This window comes from Polistes dominula, unplaced genomic scaffold (assembly GCF_049000335.1).
Source record: "Polistes dominula isolate Pdom_NZ unplaced genomic scaffold, Pdom_raw_medaka contig_78, whole genome shotgun sequence".
Lineage (NCBI taxonomy): Eukaryota > Metazoa > Arthropoda > Insecta > Hymenoptera > Vespidae > Polistes > Polistes dominula.
In genome coordinates, this window is record NW_028301042.1 from 1,662,501 (window position 1) to 1,682,095 (window position 19,595).

At 27.7% G+C, this 19,595-nt stretch overlaps 2 protein-coding genes and 1 long non-coding RNA gene across 14 annotated transcripts in view; 1 reads left to right on the forward strand and 2 right to left on the reverse strand.

The window, feature by feature from the left end:
• Positions 1–1,766: 1,766 nt before the first annotated feature.
• On the reverse strand, positions 1,767–7,600 carry Ube2g1 (ubiquitin-conjugating enzyme E2G 1). Of its 3 annotated transcripts, none has more exons than XM_015321692.2 (6): positions 7,420–7,588; positions 5,242–5,344; positions 5,060–5,157; positions 4,683–4,861; positions 4,441–4,563; positions 1,767–3,797 (listed from the first exon to the last, which is right to left on the reverse strand). In XM_015321692.2, exons 1-5 carry the CDS (start codon positions 7,463–7,465, stop codon positions 4,483–4,485), a joined length of 507 nt encoding a protein of 168 aa, XP_015177178.1. In that variant the 5' UTR covers positions 7,466–7,588; the 3' UTR covers positions 1,767–3,797; positions 4,441–4,482. The 3 variants fall into 3 exon arrangements, with proteins under 3 accessions (XP_015177178.1, XP_015177177.1, XP_015177179.1); XM_015321691.2 differs by having other exon boundaries at positions 1,767–3,812; positions 7,420–7,586; XM_015321693.2 differs by lacking the exon at positions 1,767–3,797 and having other exon boundaries at positions 4,490–4,598; positions 7,420–7,600.
• Positions 7,601–7,706: 106 nt separating this feature from the next.
• Positions 7,707–9,447, forward strand: LOC149031725 (uncharacterized). Of its 2 annotated transcripts, none has more exons than XR_016177451.1 (2): positions 7,707–7,818; positions 8,129–9,447. It is a non-coding gene; the product is annotated as an uncharacterized LOC149031725 (long non-coding RNA). The 2 variants fall into 2 exon arrangements; XR_016177452.1 differs by lacking the exon at positions 7,707–7,818 and adding an exon at positions 7,825–8,052.
• A 3,748-nt stretch (positions 9,448–13,195) lies between these two features.
• Positions 13,196–19,595, reverse strand: part of LOC107066761 (TWiK family of potassium channels protein 18) — a 269,165-nt gene continuing 262,765 nt past the window's right edge. For 8 of the 9 annotated variants that reach the window (XM_089175081.1, XM_089175078.1, XM_089175076.1 and 5 more), the window contains 3 exons: positions 17,962–18,167; positions 16,987–17,278; positions 13,196–16,597 (listed from right to left, as the gene is read on the reverse strand). In XM_089175081.1, coding sequence (XP_089031207.1) covers positions 16,305–16,597; positions 16,987–17,278; positions 17,962–18,167 — 791 coding nt within the window. In that variant the 3' untranslated portion in view covers positions 13,196–16,304. The remainder of the gene's footprint in view (positions 16,598–16,986; positions 17,279–17,961; positions 18,168–19,595) is intronic. The other variant, XM_089175082.1, reaches the window with a different exon arrangement.

Below are 19,595 nucleotides of genomic sequence, written 5' to 3' on the forward strand. Positions count from 1 at the left end.
CTCGGGTATTGAATTCGACAGCGTATTACCGTTTGACTTTCAATTCTGCGATACTTTTGGTGTTAGGTATAATAAATATCGATGATATTTGGCTTATTTTTGAATTTATTTTTCATTTATTTAAAATAAATATAATATAAGCATAAATCGGTTTTTTTGACAAGACCAATTAACGCTTATAAATATAAAAATATTATTTGCTAAGTACTATTACCGACTGTAGATAAATTATCGACTGTGTTTCATACTGGCAGTCAATAAAGTAGATATTTATTAAAAATAAATATTGTATTAAAAAAATACTTAACTATTCACTAGAAACTTCTTTTTATTATCACAATAATACAATTTAGAACGAAACTATATGTAATTTATAAAAGAAAAATTTAATATTTAATAATTTACCACACACTTCCATGTAATGTTTTATATAAAATGGAGCAAATAATGAATTAAAAGACATTTCACAAAGCTTTATATTTTTATTATAATATACTTACATTTTTACGTATGTATAGTTCAACGTTTAGTTTTGTATTTCGTACATTTACAATGTATTATAAATATAATGTACAAACATTACATGTTTAATTCATACGACTGTCAGTCTTTGCCAGTAAATCTAAAAAGAATGTTTATTAATATTTAAATATGCTCATAACAAAATCTAAACAGTCTTTTTAAAAAAAAAACATAATATTATATTCAACAAAATCTTGTGTTGTCGTATAAAAAATGAATTATTCGAGAGATTTGATTTTTTACTTTTCAATAAAACAGTCCTCATAATCATTTTATTATAATAAGTCTTGATTAGCAAGCAGTATTATTTAATAATCAGTTCGGCAAATATACAATATAAAACGTAAATTATGATTCATTGAATTAGTTGATTATCAACGTTGAAATATTCCCTGTAATTTGATTTTAACAATATTATAAATCACAAGATTCGTGAACATAACATAAACGTATTTACACAAGGCTAATACGTGTGTGATGATGTTCATTTAAAAATAGTAAAAAAATTTATAAAACCATTTGCATTATGACTAGAATTATTCTTCCTTGTTCAAACGTTCTCGACATTCGACTGACGACTGACCTGGTATCACCGTTTAAATGCTCATAAATAGAAAAACAAATGTTTCTTATGCGAATTATTCCACCCTTGTATGCAAATGGGTTAAATATTCGTTCTACTTACATATCCTTGTCGATAAATGACACGCATGTAAAAATGTTTTAAATTAAATTTAGATTCTCAAAAACAATAATATTAATAGTAATAAAAAAAAAGAAAAAGAAGATTAGTTTATCCCACTTTGTTTTAAATATTTTATGAAATACGAATTTCTATTTCAATGAATCAATACGCATATGTTTAGCACTGACACGTGCGTTCATAGATAAACAATTTTTTAAGCCTTACGCGATATTTCTTCTCATCGATAATCTTTCTGCATATGTATGAGTATGTTGTGTCTGCACGTGTATGTTTTTTTTCTTTTTTTTTTTTTTTTTAAATTTCTTCTTCTTCCATCAGGTGTCATTTTATTATCAAAGCTCGTAATTATAAAATTAGAATTTCATCAATGGAAAATGAATTTATTCTTGGCTCATTGAATAACTCGATCTTAGAAGGAGACATTGCGAATGTTTCAATACGGATTAATTATTAAAAAAATATATTTCGGGATGGTTATTTGTTATTATTAAAGATTTATATATTTTTATATGCTTGTTAAAAAATAAAATGTCAACTGTTGTTCAAGTAATCAATCCTCTTTTATTATTTGCGTAAGGTGTTGTAACATTTATTGTTTTTCTTATTGTTTTGTTAAGAATTTAAATTCCCTTTGTTATATTAATAAAAATATAAAAAATATGAAAAAGATTGTGTAAGAATTATAAATAAAAAATTAAAAAAAAAAAAAAAATAACAATTATGCCATGAAAAATCGAATACTAGTCGTCAAAGTTTGAATCAAGGATGCTTTACCTATTACACTTAAACGTCATTTAATTAACATTTCTATTTAAAAAAACAAAATATATAATAAGAAAAAGTAAAACTGTCAAATCTTGTTTTCTCACAAATTGATTGACCATTTTGACAGAATACTTTACCAAAAAAAAATTACAAAACTCATTAAAATCCGTGCTGGGACATCCTAAATGTCTCCTTGTCATTATTCAGTGATTTCAATGCTATGGATATAAAACAACTGTACACTTCAGTTTGAAAATTTAATTGACAAATTATTTAAAAAATGATGCAAAAATGTCGAATAAAAATTGTTGTTTAGATTTGAAAAAGTTCATCTTACTTTTTTTTTTTCAATCTTTTCTTTTTTCATTTTTTTTTTTTTTTTTTTTTATTTATTTCTTTCATTTTTTCTTATTTTTTTATTTTGTTGTTATTGTTTTCATATGGCATAAAATAGGACCGTAAGTTTTCAGATCGTAAAAAAGAAGGGAAGAAGATAACAGCGAGATTAGTTAATTTTTCGTTTTCAAACTTGCTGGCACCATTGAAAATTTAGTACAAAGTGTACCCTAATTCTTACGTTTAAAATGCGTTCGCTAAAATCTGACAAATAGTACATTATCGTTATAATATTATTATTATTATTATTATTATTATCTCATTATTACTAGTATATTATTATCACTTCGATTAGAATTTATTATTTTGGCAACGCACGGATTATGTGGAATTTGACAATTTTTTTTTTTTTTTAATCTTCATTTTCTTTTTTTTTTTATGTTTCATCTCGTCTCGTTATTTCAATTTTTTCTTTTTTTTTACATCGTTGCGTTTTATACGCGCATCATCATCGTTATTTATTTATTTATTTATTATTATTATTATTATTATTATTATTAACTGACAATAGTTAATCCGCAAATAGTTTACAATTAATTCGCATGTATTTCTTCTTCCATTTTTGGCTGGCACATTATTACATTTCAACGATTGTTTGTTTAAGTATATATCCCGTTTTTCGAACTTTACAAAAATTTTTTTATTATTTTTTTATTGTTATGTATATATTTTACGAAAGTAAGAAAATACGAAAACGACACTAAGGAATTATTATTGATCCATAAACATAATCGTATTATTTTTTTTTTTTTTTTAAATTACAAGGATTGCTTATTTTCTTGTTTTTGTTTTTTTTTCTTTTCTTCTTATGTTTCTTTGTATAATGGGCGAGGAGAGGAGCCGGGATTTATCACGAGCGATGGCGGTGGTTGGTTGTTCGAGGAGAAGTGGGGGAAGTTAAGTTTACATTAACTATCAATATTTTTTTAGTAAGAGGTAATAATCGTACAGATGAATTGAGTTTTGTTCTTTTTTTTTTCCTTTTTTTTTCTTTTTCTTTTCGTTTTTTTTTGTTTGTTGTTGTTGTTGCAATATTGTATATACGTGTGTAAATTAATTTCTTTTTTTTTTTTTAGCTGTTTATTTATGAAAAAAGGTGAGCTTAATGTGTGTTTGTTATTATTCTTTTTTTTTGTTCACTTCATGATCTTCATTATAAAGATGGATGATGGTACATCAGTGACAACAGTGTTTGTTTGTTTGTTTGTTTGCATGCATATGTGGCTTTAATTGATTCAACGGAGAGGTGCGAATTTGTCATTAGTTTTTTCTTCGCACAACTCTTTTCCCCTTCTTTCTCCCTCTCTCTGCGTAAGGATGGGTCAGGCTTAATCCGTTTTTAGTGGCACTGTTATCCGTTAGCTTTATGTCGAGCATCGGTTTCTTTCTTCCAGTGCTTACGGCTTTCCTGAATTAAAATTGCCTTTAAAAATAAAAACAAATATTTCATGTATTTTTATTAACCAATTATTAACCCTTTGCACCCGATGCACCCTTTGCCTTTTTCATTTGCGCAACTCAGCAACAACTCGAAACAATTTCAGCCAAATTTGGGAAACATTTTACATGTACTTTAAAATCATTTATAAACAAATATAACAAAATTTGATAAATATTATACTCTGTAATTAGTTTTTGTATGATATTTAATAAAACAATACCCAAGAAATGCACTCTAGGTTTATCAGAACACGTATCACAATAATATGTTACTTCCAGCCTAACCTCCATGTGTATTACGATCAGTGCAAACCTTACAATCCCTTTTCGGCCCTTGAAGTATTATGGGGTAGCTTAGAGTACTGTTATATTCACTGTAAAGACTGTTTCAAGCAAATGATATACTGAGATTAACTAAACTGAGCTACAACTTGGTTAAACGTGTAAGCCTAACCTAATTAGGGAGAAATATCTTATCACAGATCGTAAATAAACAGATAGACTAACAAAAGACTCCAAATCTTCCGAGCAGCATCGTTTCGGTGCTGTTCGAGTGCAAAGGGTTAATTCAAAATGATCATCGTTCATTATGTTGTTTTATATTATCTTACCAGAATTAAATAAGTCTTTCCAGTTGAATATTTATTCATCCCCTACAAACACTCCTCTTGGCTTCTTCTGACGCACCTTGCTACCTTTCGTTTAAATTCTATATAACTTTCCCGCCATTCTTTCTGTATATGCATATTAATTGAACGATGTAAGATTACTAAGTAAAATCAAACATTGTCGAACATAAATTGGTTATTAAGAAACCTTTATTGTATCAAAACATCAATGAAAAAAAACTTACGGCAGCATCCACATTAGCAGGACTTTCGTCATTTGGATCTGCGAGCATACTAATAACGCTTATGAGAATTGTCTCAACTGTGTGAACTGGCAACCACCGTTCTGATGCTTTTTCATAGCCCCATTTATCATCTCCAGGCTCATGTAAAATCGATATACATACATCACCATTTTTCTCGACTGACGATAAGAAAAACAAAATACATTTACATATTTAATCTTTATGATATAATCAATTCTATGAATACCTTGCACTATGATTCAACACGTCCAGTTGCTAACACGTTGTTTATATTTGACTCGTAAGATTTTCTACGAGTTTCACAGTTCATTATAGTGCAAGGTCTTCAAAACAAATGTCTAATGCGTAATACTTACTGTTTGGATGCCAAATTTCAGTTATAAATTTCATTCTTGGCGGCCTAAGTGGATACTCTTTTGGAAATTGTAAATGTGCTTTAAAAAATCCGCCTTCACTGTTAAGATATCAAAATATGAAATTTAATAACGATTTCAAATTATTTAAATATTGTTAAAAAGTTATTGTTATTTTTACTTACTACAATGTATCCGGAGGTCCAATAATAAGTACCTCCCATCTATAAATATCATTGTCGTCAATGAGGCCTGCCGAAAACCCTTCAACTGGGTTTTTATTTAACTCTGTAAAAATAATCCACCAATTTTATATTAACATTATAAAAAAAAAAAAAAAAAAAAAAAAAAAACAATAAAAATAATATTTTCGATTGGATGACCGTTTAGGAACATGGAATACTTTTGAAGTCATCGCAGACAAAGAAAAGTAAAATATTAAAAAATATTACCAATACATATATACATACAGGGGAGGGGGGAAAAGGTTAGGAGAGATCACATTACACGTATATTAAAAATATATATAAATATATTTGTGTAGGTGAAAAGCGAAAGTATAGATGACCAAAAGCAGAACAAATTGAATAAAAAGGTAAGGAAATAAAAAATGCACGAATGGGTCCTGACAAAGACACCTGAGTTGACCTTCGTCTTATAGACGACAGATTTTTATACATATACATATATAGATATATCTTTCTCATTCTGTTATTCTCATATTGGTATTTCTTTTTCTAAAGTGTTACCAAGTGCAAAAACACAAGGTATTCTGTAGAATACATATATGTTTCAAGGAAAAAGCCCGAAACACGAAGAGCCACATACACATACTCGTATACATACATACATACAGCCTACATAGATAGATAGAAAGAGAAAGAGAAAGAGAGGGAGGTAGTTGGGCTATAAATAAAATCTTGCAGGAAAAGAGAGAGACTGATGATTATTTTTGAAATGTTTCTTTTTTCGGTTGGACAAACTGAAAGAGAAAGAGAAAGAGAAAAATAGAAATAGATAAAAATAGAGATGGAAGATAGTGGATGATAAATAGAAAGTAGGGATGGGTTAAGAAAAAATACTATTAGGTAGTAGTAGTAGTAGTAGTAAAAGAAAATTAAGGAGAAGGGGAAAAATATAAAAAGAGTCCCAAGAGACACTAGGGATCAACCGATGTCCCAGCATCGTGTTGTTGTCCTTGTGAGAATCATAAAAAGAAAATTAAAAAAAACAAACAAACAAACCAAAACCAGTGAACAAATGTAATAAAAAAAAAAATAATAATAATAACCAAATACATCAAAATAAAATAATATTATTATTTACAAAAGTGAGATTAACATTAATTGAAATTATTAAACAACAAAAATTACAAACTGAAGGGTTGTTAAAGGGATTAGGACAAATAGAAAAAGAACAAAAGAAAAAAGAATAAAAAAATGTATAAGTCCCGGGGATGATTCGATTCGTGCGAGGTTAACGTTCCCCATTGGTCCGGTCGTCGTCGTCGTCGTCGTCATCATTGTCGTCATCGTCGTAGTCGTCGTCGTCGTCGTCGTCATCGTCGTCGTCAGGGTTGTTAAGAGTTCCATACCCGGAGATCTCTCCTTTTCGCGAGCACGTTATTGATTTTCACGCCCTGATCGCGAGCCGCAATAAAGGGCCGTGCCAAACCTTCGTAGGGCTGTCTCTGCAGCAAGAGTTCTTTTCTGTTTCTTTTTTTTTTTATTCTTTTTTTTTTCTTTCTTTTCTTTTGTTTTTTTTTCTTTTTTTTTTTTTTTATTCGAAGAGTTCGCACACGCGTCCTCTTCCTCCTCGTTGACGTCGCCGTCATCGTTGTGTCGTAAAGAAAGAGAAAGAAACAAAAGTGACGGCAAATATTCATCCCCCAATACTTTCATTAATATTTTAACAATAAACAAATATTTAAATATTATTATTGTTTTATTATAAATATATATATATATATATTTTTTTTCTATAGTTTTGTTTTAAATATACAACATAAAAAGAGAGAGATATATATAAATATTATTGATAAAATATTTGAAAAATATTTTTAAATTATTTTGTAAATAAAAAAAAAAGGAAAAAAAAGGGTTAACCTCATCTTCATCTTCTTTATCTTTATACTCTCTCTCTCTCTTTCTCTTTCTCTCTTTCTAAATTTGTATCTCTTTTTATCCCTGATCACTCTCTCTCTCTCTCTCTCTCTCTCTTTTTCCTCTTTTCTCTGTCTTTTAATATATCTGTCCGTCTCTGTCTAACTTTCATAATGGTCTCGCTCCCTCTTAGATGGGTTTTAGTTGCGCACCGATATACACGGCACCATTTAACACTCAAACACATATATATATTGATACCTGCTAATTGTTTTCGTAGTAGAAGCGCGGACTGTGGCTCTGACATTAATAAAAGTTCCGTTAAATAAGACTAAAGCTGAAAACAATTCACTTTTGCTTGACTGGAAAGATGGCTAGGTACGTCGCGGAAGCGATGACTGCGCCTGCGCCACAGTGTTTAAACATATGTTCTTCCGTCGTCCTAACATCGTGCGCCGGTAGTTCAACTATTCGCCGGCTATCGCAGCGACACTAGGCGGATCCTTTGATCTATTAAATTAATCCCTAGAAGTTACTATGAATGGAGACTAAATTGAAACGTTCTTATCGATTGTCATTTTTCTCATCGCTTAACCGTTTTTTTCAAACGAGGGCGCTACTTTTTTTCATAACCTATACAACTTCATTGATGAATCAGTGGTAATCTTTTGTTTTTACTATTAATCGATTAATTTCTATTTTAGTTATTAAATTTTTCTTAATTAAGGTTAGATTTGTCGTTTCTTTCTTTATAATGCTTTTAAGATTTTATTATATAAAATGAATGGGGTTATGTTTGTAGATTTATATGTTTGATTTTTGTCAATTTTGATTATTTTATTATTTAGTATTTTTTCTTTAGTTAATTTTAGTATTGAACTGTGATTTTTTTCAGTAAGTAACATTTAAATATTTATAATAATTTTGAAATTTAGTTATATTGATTTAATACTATGCTTTTCTGTTGCAGTTACTCGTTCACCGTTGGACTTTATACAAGGTGTTCTCATTGTTTAATGCAAATACTTGTATTCAGTGTATCATTGACATACATAGTAAGAAATTATTTATTATAATAAATATAATTCAAATGTTTATTACAATTTTAGGTACCGTCTACTTGATACTGTGTCATACGTTTATTAAAGAATATGTGATTCCTTCATCATTACATATTTCAGATTATCAAAATGTTTCTTTTGAAATAAATTGAAAACATCAATGTAATTAATTTATTCTTATAGGTTATAATATTTAAAACGATGTATATTACATGAATTTATAATTGTCATCGATGTAAGTATAGTAATAACGATTTCAGAGAAACGTAAATGCAAATGGCGTTTAGTAAATCATTTAGTACATCATTCCATTTTTATGCAATCGTTAAACATAAATGTTACTATTTATAAAATAAAAATATTTTATAGACCCTTTAAATTGATACTGTGTTGAAAAAGTTCCCTTTAAATATATTTATAATAATTTTTTAATTTAATTCACCAATAAATAGATTTGTATTTACTATCTACTGTTAATAGTTGAATACTAACTTATTCACTATCACTAAACCAAATTCTATCTTTGCTGTAAACCAGTAAGGTAACCATAATAGTAGATTCCTATATTTTAGGTACAGTAAGTTACCCATAATAGTAGATTCCTATATTGTAGGAACAGTAAGGTACCCATAAAAGTAGATTTCTATATATTTATCTATTTTTTAATAATAATAATTTGTTTTTCGTTATTTATAATTTCTAACCTCTTTCAGTAGCAAGAAATTGGCGGTTACGCGTGAAAAACAATCGCAGCGCCGTTTGGCAGCGTTCGAGGAATTTCAGAAGAGAATTTAAAAATGAAATTACACTGATGATAATATTACATATTTATGAATAATTAATTTATTTATTAATAATTTTGAAGAGTGTGATATTTTTTTAAATTATCAATGTGTCTTTCTTTCTACAATATTTTCGAAAACAGAACCATTTTGACGTACGTAGCGCGTCATTTCACCTTAAGAGGTTAATAAGAATACATTTTCAAATTTATATTCTTTTATTAGAAATTTTAAATTCCGAATAAATTTGATAAAAGTTTTAAAAAAAATGGTTGATGGGAATTTAAAATTTAGATTTTAATGATTTCTTTTTTTTTTATTATCCAGTATAATAAGATACATTGCTTTGACAAACGATTATACAGACGTACAATATTCACCGATTTTCGTTTATCTCCATGTATTACTTTATTTTATTTTATTTTATTTTTTTTTTTTTTTTTTTTTTACACAGACGTTGCAATTCCATTTGAATTTTTTGACGCCTTGAGACATTTTTTTCTAATCTCCTTTTTTTTTTATTTTATTTCTCCTTCTCATTTTTGTTTTTTGTTTTTTCACTATTTACAGAAAGTATCATTTAATTAGGATGTTATTATTATTATTTTTTTTTTTTAATTTATATTATACACGACATCAAATTGTTGAGTGGTTTCTCAAAATTTAAGTTCATTCATTTTTTGTTTAATAATTATATTATCAATTATTTCTTTCACGCATACATTCGTAAGTAAACACACACCACAAACATACGAAACAAGATCTTTCTTTCTTTCTTTCTTTCTTTTCGTTTAATTCTAATTCTTTTTTTGTTTACTTTTTTTTTTTTTTTATCACACCTACATTCACATTACTAATTGTAAGTTTATTTATTTTTTTTCTTTATTTATTTAAAGATGCACTGTACAATAGATACGTAGCATTGTTTCGAGAAATATTTGATTTGTATTTAAATGTGAGGCGAAAAAACTTTCGATATAAAATCTCGTCATTGTAAATAGGTGGTAATGAATATCATTAGAAAAGGTTTATTATGCGAAATACAACGAAGTGTGTTGTGTGTGAGAACATTTTCATTTATAAATACGTTCCTCAATTATTCATACTTTTTCAATTCCAGTGTTCTAATAGGATATCGTGATATGATAACAACAAATGGAAAAAAAAATAACAAATTAATAAATTAATAATTATTAAAATTATAATATTATAAATTAATATTAAATAATATTATATTTTTTTATTTATTAATTTTTTTTTAAATTTAAAAAAAACAAAAAATTATAATTATATTTAATATTAATATGAATTAATATTATAATAATATTAATTATTTATATTATATGATATTCATAAATATTTCTATTATACAATATAAATTAATATAAATATATATTTAAATTATATACGATCAATTTTACATTCATAATACAAAATTTCATTTAACACAACATTAATAGATAATAATTAATAATATAATAAACACATTTTTTTTTTTTTATAGAAAAAAGATTTTAATTTCTTAAATAAATTTCTATTAATTTTCAACTACACTTTATTGAAATAATTTTGTTTGAATTTGATTAACACACACACACAAAAAAAGAAGATAATATAAAGAAATATTGAAACCCAATGATTCGAATAATTGAATCGTCATGGTAGTTCGCTTCGCGAAAGATTATTATTGTGGTTTTCAAACACTGTAATACGCAGGTTAGCCAGATTCTTCTTCATAAGATAAAATACAGCATCTCCCTGTCGATTGAATAATACGTTTAAAGTTAAACATTGATTCGTTTCTGATAATCAAATGGGATTATTCTATTTGGCGATGCAGAAAATTGCATTCCCATCCATTTCCGGAAAAATTTATCGAATCGTGAAATATTTCTCTTATATTTACAATCTGTAATCTCATTTATAGACCACTCATTTTTTTTATCCTTCTCCTCCTCAACCCCTCATCCTCTCTTCTATCTCCTTCTTTCTCTCTTTTTATTTTCATTTTTTTCTTTTTTTTTTTTTTAATATTATTATTCTTACTTTAAGTATAATTAATTTCAAATGTTAGAATGCAAATAATTATTTAATTATTAACGATGATCAAATAGAAAATTGATTGAAAGGTAAGTTAACTTAAATCATAAAATTTCGAGAAGGATAGAAAGAGAGAGACAGAGAGAGAGAGAGAGAGAGAGAGAGATAGAATGTGACAAAGCAATTCCATTAATTTTCATTTGAAAGCTAATCAATCGAAAGCTTCTTTTATTTTTTTGTACCTTTCTGAAAATAAAATCAAATGTGGTTTGCTTCTACTGTACAAACTAACGAATAAAATGGTATATATATATATATACATAGAGAAAAAAAAATAATAAGAAGGATAGATAAGAAGAAGATGATGAGAAGGAGGAGGAGGAGAAGGATGAGAAAAAAAAACGAAGCGATGAAAAATCCTGTGACGTTTGGTTTTCATTGGATATTTCTACTGCAAAATCGTCCTACTAAAGTTTCCAGTTGCCACTCCATATACCAACTACCACCACCGAGCTGATTTTATGTGGGAAGTACTTTGAACTCAATTATATTTCCCTAGAGATCGACAAGAGAAACCAGCAGAACGTAAGGGTGAAAGACGAGAAAGAGGGAAATTCGAAGAAAGATAGATATAGTAATAAGAGCTTCTTATTTAAAAAAAAAAAAAAAAAAAAAATAAAAGAAAGAGAAAGAGAGAGAAAGAGAGAGAGAAATAGATATTCTTGCAATAGAACTTCGAATTGAACCAATGAGATCTGTCTTATATGTCATATAACATTCACCTAATTTAAATATATTTTTTCTAGTTTTTTTTTTTTTTTTTTTCAATTACTTATATCATAAATCATATTTCAAACTTCATCTCATTTTTATTTTTATATATTAATATTATAAAATAAGAGAGTATTAATTATTAAATTATAAATAATTATATTTAATATGAATTTCTTTTTTATGAGCATGTATGTAATTTAGTTTTAATATTAAAATACAGTTTGATTTTAATGTTTATAATAGGGAACTACTATTATATTATTTTTTTGTAATGTTATATTAAATAATATAATAATATATTAAATAAAATAATAAATACTATATAATATTAATTTAAATAAATATTAAAATAAATAATTCATTATATGAAATAATATAATAAATATTATAATATGATATTAAATATCAATTATTTTTTTTTTTTTTTTATCAATTTATATAAATTGCAGAATATAAAATTAATTCAATATAAACAAAATTTTATTATAAAATAATTTTGATAACTTTTATAATTGTGCTATGATTAAAATCAATTAATTAATTAAATTTCATGTTTTCCAAATGCACATCTCTTTCTCTCTCTCTCTCTCTCTCTCTCTCTCTCTCTCTCTCTTTATATAAATTGAAGAATATATTAGAAATAACTAATCAACGTATACGAACTCTAAAATAAGTTTAGTCGGTCAGAAATAAATTTAGATCGATACAAATAGTTAACTCTACCTTTTCGAATAAGAAGAAAAAACCTTAAAAAAGGGACTTAAAGTTTGTTTTGGCTTCATTCCACGATATCCCTTTCCTCCGTTTCCTCATCTACTATTTTCCTTCCTTCATTTTCTCTTTTGACTTTCCAAACCAATCTCTGATCCACCTCCCATCCCTTTCTTTACTTCCACCACTCTTTTTCTTTCCATTCTCTTTTTTTTTTCTTAAAGTTGGTAAGACGATAAACGATATTTTTAATTTAGCGACCACTATCGATTGTCATTAGTCGCTATATATACTTCTGTCCTTTTTTATTTTATTTAATTTAATTTAATTTAATTTAATTTATTTATTTGTTAATTAATTTTATTGTTAGTTTTTACGTATCTAAATTGGAAGGAGGATTTTTTTAGATGTACACACATACATACACACACATATATATATATGTATATATTATTTATATATTCACACATACTTTTTTTTTTTTTTTATACATTCAATACATTCTTCTTCAACATTTCCGTCCTTCGATTAAATTTCAATCGATTATTCTTTCTTCGAACTATTTATTTTGTTTAATAATATTATTCCGATTGATTGTGGATTATATCTTACATCTTATGATATGTTACAAGAAACCAAACGAAAGGAACCCTTTTTTTTTTTATTGTGTGTGTGTTTTTTTTTTTTTTTTATTTCTTTTTCATTTTTATTATACGTTTTTGAATCGGCAAAAAATCGCATGGACTATAAATTTTTTAAGACTTTTAATTTTTTTTTTTATAAGAATTTTTTGCCCTTTTCGAGAATAAGGAATGATTTTTATTTTTTCTCTTCCTTTTTCTTGCTTTTTTTTGTTCTCTTCATTCTTTTTTGTTTTTTTTTTGTTTTTTCATCTTTCTTTCATCAAAATCAAATTTTGTTTTATTTTTAATTGAAGATCTCTAATTTTCGGATAATATTTTTTTTTTTTTTTTTTATTCTAAAGGACATCTTGTTTTATTATTTTTAATTTTTAATTTAAATTTTATTTTATTTTATATTCTTATTTTTTTTAAAGATGGATACCTCTGCCCTATTTCACGATAGGATCGATGATAAATCTTAAGTATTGTGAATGTTTTCTTTTAATGGGGATGAACATTAGGGAAGGAAAGGGCGTATTTTTTTTTTTTTTTTTTTTTTTTTTTTTACAACTAATTTACAGTAATTGCAATCATCGCGCTGTTTTGTGTTTTATTTTTTACCCTTTTTTACTCTTCGCGTAATATTTTTCTTTGTCTGTTTTATTCTTGTAGATAATCTATAGATAATATCGATATTTAAACAACGTAGATAATTTTTTTTTCTTTTTTATTTCTTCATCGTTTTTTTTTCTTTTCATTTCTTGTTCTAGGTTTTAACATGTCGCTTGTTTTTTTTTCTCTGTCTCTCTTTTTTTTTTTATTTCATCTTTACGAAGTTTAATTTTAACTTCATTTTTCTTTTTTGTTGTTTAATTAAATTACATATTCTTATCGTAATATTTATTAATTTGATTTTTATTTATTATTGACGATCTTTGCGTTCGCATTCTATATTATAATATTTATTATTATTATTATTATTATTATTATTATTATTATTATTATTAATTAGTATTAATATTATTATTATTAAAAAATGTTTAATATAAAAGTGTGAAAAAAGTTAATATTGTATGAGACAAAAATGAATGAACACATAAATTGGCAGATATATTGTTTTAAATAATTAATAATTGTTATTAATTTATTTATCATCATGATTATTTATTTTTTTTTTAATTTTTATCTTTAATTATGTTTCGTAGAATTGAACGCAAAAATCGATCGTTCGTTCGTTCGTTCGTTCGCAAACAAGAATTTATCTTATTCTTTCTCTTTTTATCTTTATCTTTATCTTTATCTTTCGCATTAAATATATTTAAGAAATATAAAAAATTCTTATCAATAATATTCCCTATCTAGATAGGCGTGTAGAAACCTTTTCTTTTTTATTTTATTTTTTTTTTTTAATCAATGCTCGTGTTGCACGTATTCGCAAGAATGAATAAGAAGATTGAATAAACGTCAAATTCGTAATCCGTTTTATCTTCAATATATAAAACTGAATAAAAATATAGATACAAATACTACAAATTCGTATCATTCGATAAGAACCGTAAAATCGATCAATTCATGTCAACATTTTTTTTTTTTTTGAAGTATCGATTTGTTGACCCTCATACTGCATTGTAAAAATTTAAACGACGAACAATAATTCATTGGAAATTAATTGAACGAAGTTACAAGTTTGATATATTTTTACGATTCAGTTTACGATAAAGAATGAAATGATTTTACAAAGTACAGATATAAATATTTGATTGGTTAATCGGTGATTGTTCAGTGGAAAAGAATCAAAGAAACTAAACTTTCATTTCAAGTGCATTCCCTTTCTTCTTACAAATGAAAACAAAATCACAAAGATACTTTACAAATTATTATTTGAAATATTGTTCAAACAATTTCTTATAGAAACATTTGTTTTTTCTTTTTATTATTATTATTATTATTCAATGAATTTAATTATTTATATTTTATTTCATATAAGTAGATATTATTTCAATATTTTCAAGTGTAGTATTTTCATTTGAATATTTTTTTCCAAATAAAGATAATTATTATCTCTTAATCTTATTTAATTATTTATTTGAATATAAATATTCATCAATATAAAATAAACGGATTACACAAATCTTACGTTTATTCGATCTTTAACATGTCTCACATTACTTTAAAAATCAATTATGGTTTCTTTATTCGAATTCATATTATAAACATAATTTCATTCGAACTTCGAACAGGTAGAATAATTAATTTTAATAATTAGTTCAATTTCGATAAGAATTTCGAAATTTAACGTGCATATTTTCATTCATCGTAACACACAAACTTATTTATAATTATATAATATAATTATTAGTTTTGTTCTTGTTTATGTCTCACTTTTGACGTAGGTTCATATAGACATTTCTATTTTCACAATCAGAATAAAGAAAAATGTTGTCAACATCTACAAATCAACCCATTCTTAAACCATTCATTACCAACCATCACTACCACCATCACCACCATTATTCTTCTTAGCTTGAGAAAAAATCATGACACACGCATTTCTATTGAAACTAACGTAGTCAGCAGTTTAATACAATTCACTTTGATCGAAATTTAAAGAATCTCGAATTCTTCGTAATATTATTGGCTTACTTCAAAAATCTTTTATATATTTTTCTATCTTTCTATCTCACTCTCTCTCTCTTTCTCTCTCTCTTTTTCTCATACACGTATAAACAATTTTGTTATCTTGAAAAGAGAAGAAAGAAAGACAGACAGATAGACAGACACATATAGTAGTAACTATACCCAAAAGTTAGGAAATTCATGGAATTTCACTGAGTAGAGACAAATTTGGAACATGGTGACAGGTATAATACTGAAGTATATTTTTTTGCGTGTGTATGTGTTCACTTCTACATTTCAGTGTTTTCCTCAGTTTCCTCATCGACTTTTGGTAACATGTAAACCGGTGCGATCTGTGGCACGTGATCCTCCAACTTAAGGATCGGTTTGCAGTCTCTGGTAACGTCGACCTGATTAAAGGAATCCTTCAATATATTGATCTCGTTTTCATGAGCGAATATGTTGGTTGGTGGATCGTTAGCGCATACATTTGTCTCATCCGTGCCATTTCTATGACACAGATTACCGGACGGAAATTGTCACGAGGTTAATGCAAACGGATCGGTTGATAATTCGTCAACGCTAGGGCTTGACTTAACCGGTTCTTGTTTATCATTTTGATGACAGAATCGATGTACTATCTCGTCGTGTAGAATATTGAAACACATTGCCGTCAATGCCATACCGGACATTATGTAACAGGAGCAGAACCAAATCGTTGCATTTCGTGACGATGATAAGTTGTTGTTGTTGTTGTTGTGAGGATAGGAACCTGGTACCATGTCACCAAATCCAATCGTGCTTAAGCTCATGAAGCAGAAGTAACTAGCATCTGAAATCAATTAGAATGTATTTTTGAAGTGAAAACTTCTTTAGAATAGGAGTGATCAGAAAAGTAAATAAACGCGGTCGGTCAGGAAACGGAGGATATAGGATTGAGCCAGCGAGAGAATGAGACGGAATATAGCTATACAGTTTATCCTATTCTCGGTCTCCTCCATATGTGTGTGTTTGTGTGCAACTGCATACTAAAAAGCGTGGACACGTATTCTTCCGATACTCGAGTCAAATTCTAGGGATTGTTTGTATTTGGGGATATTATTGTATTTTGTATCAACAAAAATATTATTAATATAAAATAATTAACTTTGTAATGAAATATATTGTACTTAGTCGGGTGTGTTAGGATATACTAAAATTATTTGAACTTAAAAATCTTACCAACGAAACTCCAACCATCCAATTTATGTAGAGTAAAAGCTCCAGCAACGATGTAACACAGCATAGCTCCTAAACAAATACTTATTGGTGCAAGTATGGTAACATTTGGTCTATCACCAGATCCAAGACTTGATACCTCATCCTTCGGACTAGTTTTGATTTCAACGGTACTCGTGAACGTCGATGAATTAGCACGAACGTAAAATGGTTCTTGCAATTGCAATTGTTGTTGTTGCTGTTGTTGGGCCAATTCTTCTTGTTGTCTCTTTCTTCGCATTCGTCTCTCTTTCTCCTAGGCGAATTGACGAAATATAAAACTAAAAGAATACTCGTAATAATTTGAATCAAATATCTTATTCTAAATAAATATATATTGATTTATTTTTCAAACGATCCGTCTTAGGGTGCTTAGTCAAGAAAAAAAAAACCAATTTTAACAAATCAAAGTATATAGTCGAAAGAAAATAATCTATACTCCTTTCGGAAAAGTTCTTACTCTGAGCCATTTCGAGTTATCCGCTCGATTACTTTGTCGATAAATTCAAACGGTTAAACCCATCCACCCCTATTTCAACAGATGCGAGAGGAGGGAGGGAATGAAATAAAATACAAATAGAGAAAACAGAAAAAAAAAAACAAAATCAAGTAAGAACATGGAAGAAAAATATTCCTAGGTAAGTCGAGTTATTTTCTTCTTCCATTTGATTCTTTCGAGTTTTCAGGAGCGTACTGGTGAAGTGGGGGTGTGGGTGGGTTGGGTTAAGAAACGGTTACCGAAACCAATTTATCGCGTACGTGGTTCGTTTTGAAGAATTTAACAAGCATGCACTATAAAGGAGAAAAAGAGAGGGTAATAGAGAAAGAAAGAAATAAAGTATGAAAGAAAAAGTGAAAAACAGAAAGAGAGAAAGAGAGAAAGAGAGAGAGAGAGAGAGAGAAAGTAGACGCATAGAGAGACATCCGCAAAGTACTCACCTGCATTCGTCTCTCGTCGTAGCAACAATAGCCGCAGTTCGAACAAAGGCAGCAACAAAGGGCCCTGGTAAAAACACCCCTGGCGCACCTGGACAACAGACCTCCGGCATTTGACAAGTAGACTATCGTCAAGGGTATACCTAGACTTGCGTAACCCATGGTCGCCAGTTTACCCCACGTTGACTTTGGTGCTATACTACCACAACCTAAAACATTAAATTCTTTATTATTATCTTTCATATTTAAATTTATTTGAATTTTTATTTAATAAATTAATTTTTATTTTATCTGAGTTATGTGTATAGGTATTGCATTTGTTAATATACAAACTTTTTTATTATATATATATATTATTGTATATAAAAAATTATTTATATTTTTATATTTTTATATAAATATATAAGAATAAATAATTTTCTATTTTTATATATAAATAATTTTTATTTTTGTTTTAAATGAATATATTCATTTGTGAATTATTGTAGTTTATTTGTTCATAGAAAAAAAGAAAATGTCACATATTAGGTATTATCACTATTATTGATTATGAGATGATGATGATGATGATAATAATCAATTGATTATCTCGAATGAGAAACGATGCTTTTAGATAGATAAGTTAGTTAATTTATATTATCATCATGTGAGTTATGGTAGTTACTTGAAAGCTAACGCGCGATGCCGTTATGTTTATTCATGGTAATCAGGTCGTACGCGTAACGAGGAATTTAACCACATGTTACGTCATATATCCTACTACTCGTAAATTAGGTATACATACATACACACATACACTATCATAATTCCTAACGTCGATGTCCTTGAATTATTCCTGATCATTAAAATCATTATCGATTTAAATCTGATTATTCAATTATTTATATACGTTATAGATCATTATGACAAAAGCATCTCATTCCTAACTACCATCTTAAATTATTCTAAAAAACAAAACCTAACACCAAAGAGAATTAAATGATTCAATAAATAATTTTTCAAACATTTTTATGATTATCAATCAAGGGTCCTGTCCAATTCAGGGAATGGATCCTAAGTGGTCTCCCTTGTGGTGATTCCAAAAAGAAATCGCAAAAAAATGTCCTCTAAAGTCTCGCACGATAGAAAAGTGATGTAATGAAAAGAACAGAATAGAGAAGTGGTGAGGGTAAAAATAGAGACGAAAAAATTCTGGGGTTACTAACACCATTCGCCATAGAATGATGGGAAAGGGGAGTTATGTGTGAGCTTGGTTGAACGAGGAGGATGGTTAGGGGTTTGGTGGGGGAATCTGGTAAGCCAAAGAAAAGCTATCTGTCCAGATGGGTGAGTTGAACGCATCGATTGATCAACGCCGCTTAAGATAATGGATCGTCCATTGAAATTGCTCTGGACAGCGTATGATAGCACTCTCTTTCTCTTGTTTTTTTTTTTTTTCTTTTTCTCTATCACTCTCACTTATTCTCTTTATTTCTCTATCTATATTTCTCTTTCTAGCTTGTTGAGAATGCACCATTGCTGGTGGTAGCCAGCTAGCCAACAGTTGAATCGGGGAACGAAGCCTATTCGTCACTGTCGTATCGCCTTATCGTCCTAGAAGGGCTGGCCCTTTTGCCGGCCATTATCTCTTACCATTT

What these genes read in the sequence shown, in the direction of transcription:
- Ube2g1 (XM_015321692.2), bottom strand. Translation starts at nt 7,465, where the DNA reads ATGTCAGAGCCACAGTCCGCGCTTCTACTACGAAAACAATTAGCAG. An exon ending in ACTACGAAAACAATTAGCAG is followed by an intron (nt 5,345 to 7,419) that starts GTATCAATATAT and finishes TTATTTTTACAG; the next exon opens with AGTTAAATAAAAACCCAGTT. An exon ending in GGACCTCCGGATACATTGTA is followed by an intron (nt 5,158 to 5,241) that starts GTAAGTAAAAAT and finishes ATATCTTAACAG; the next exon opens with TGAAGGCGGATTTTTTAAAG.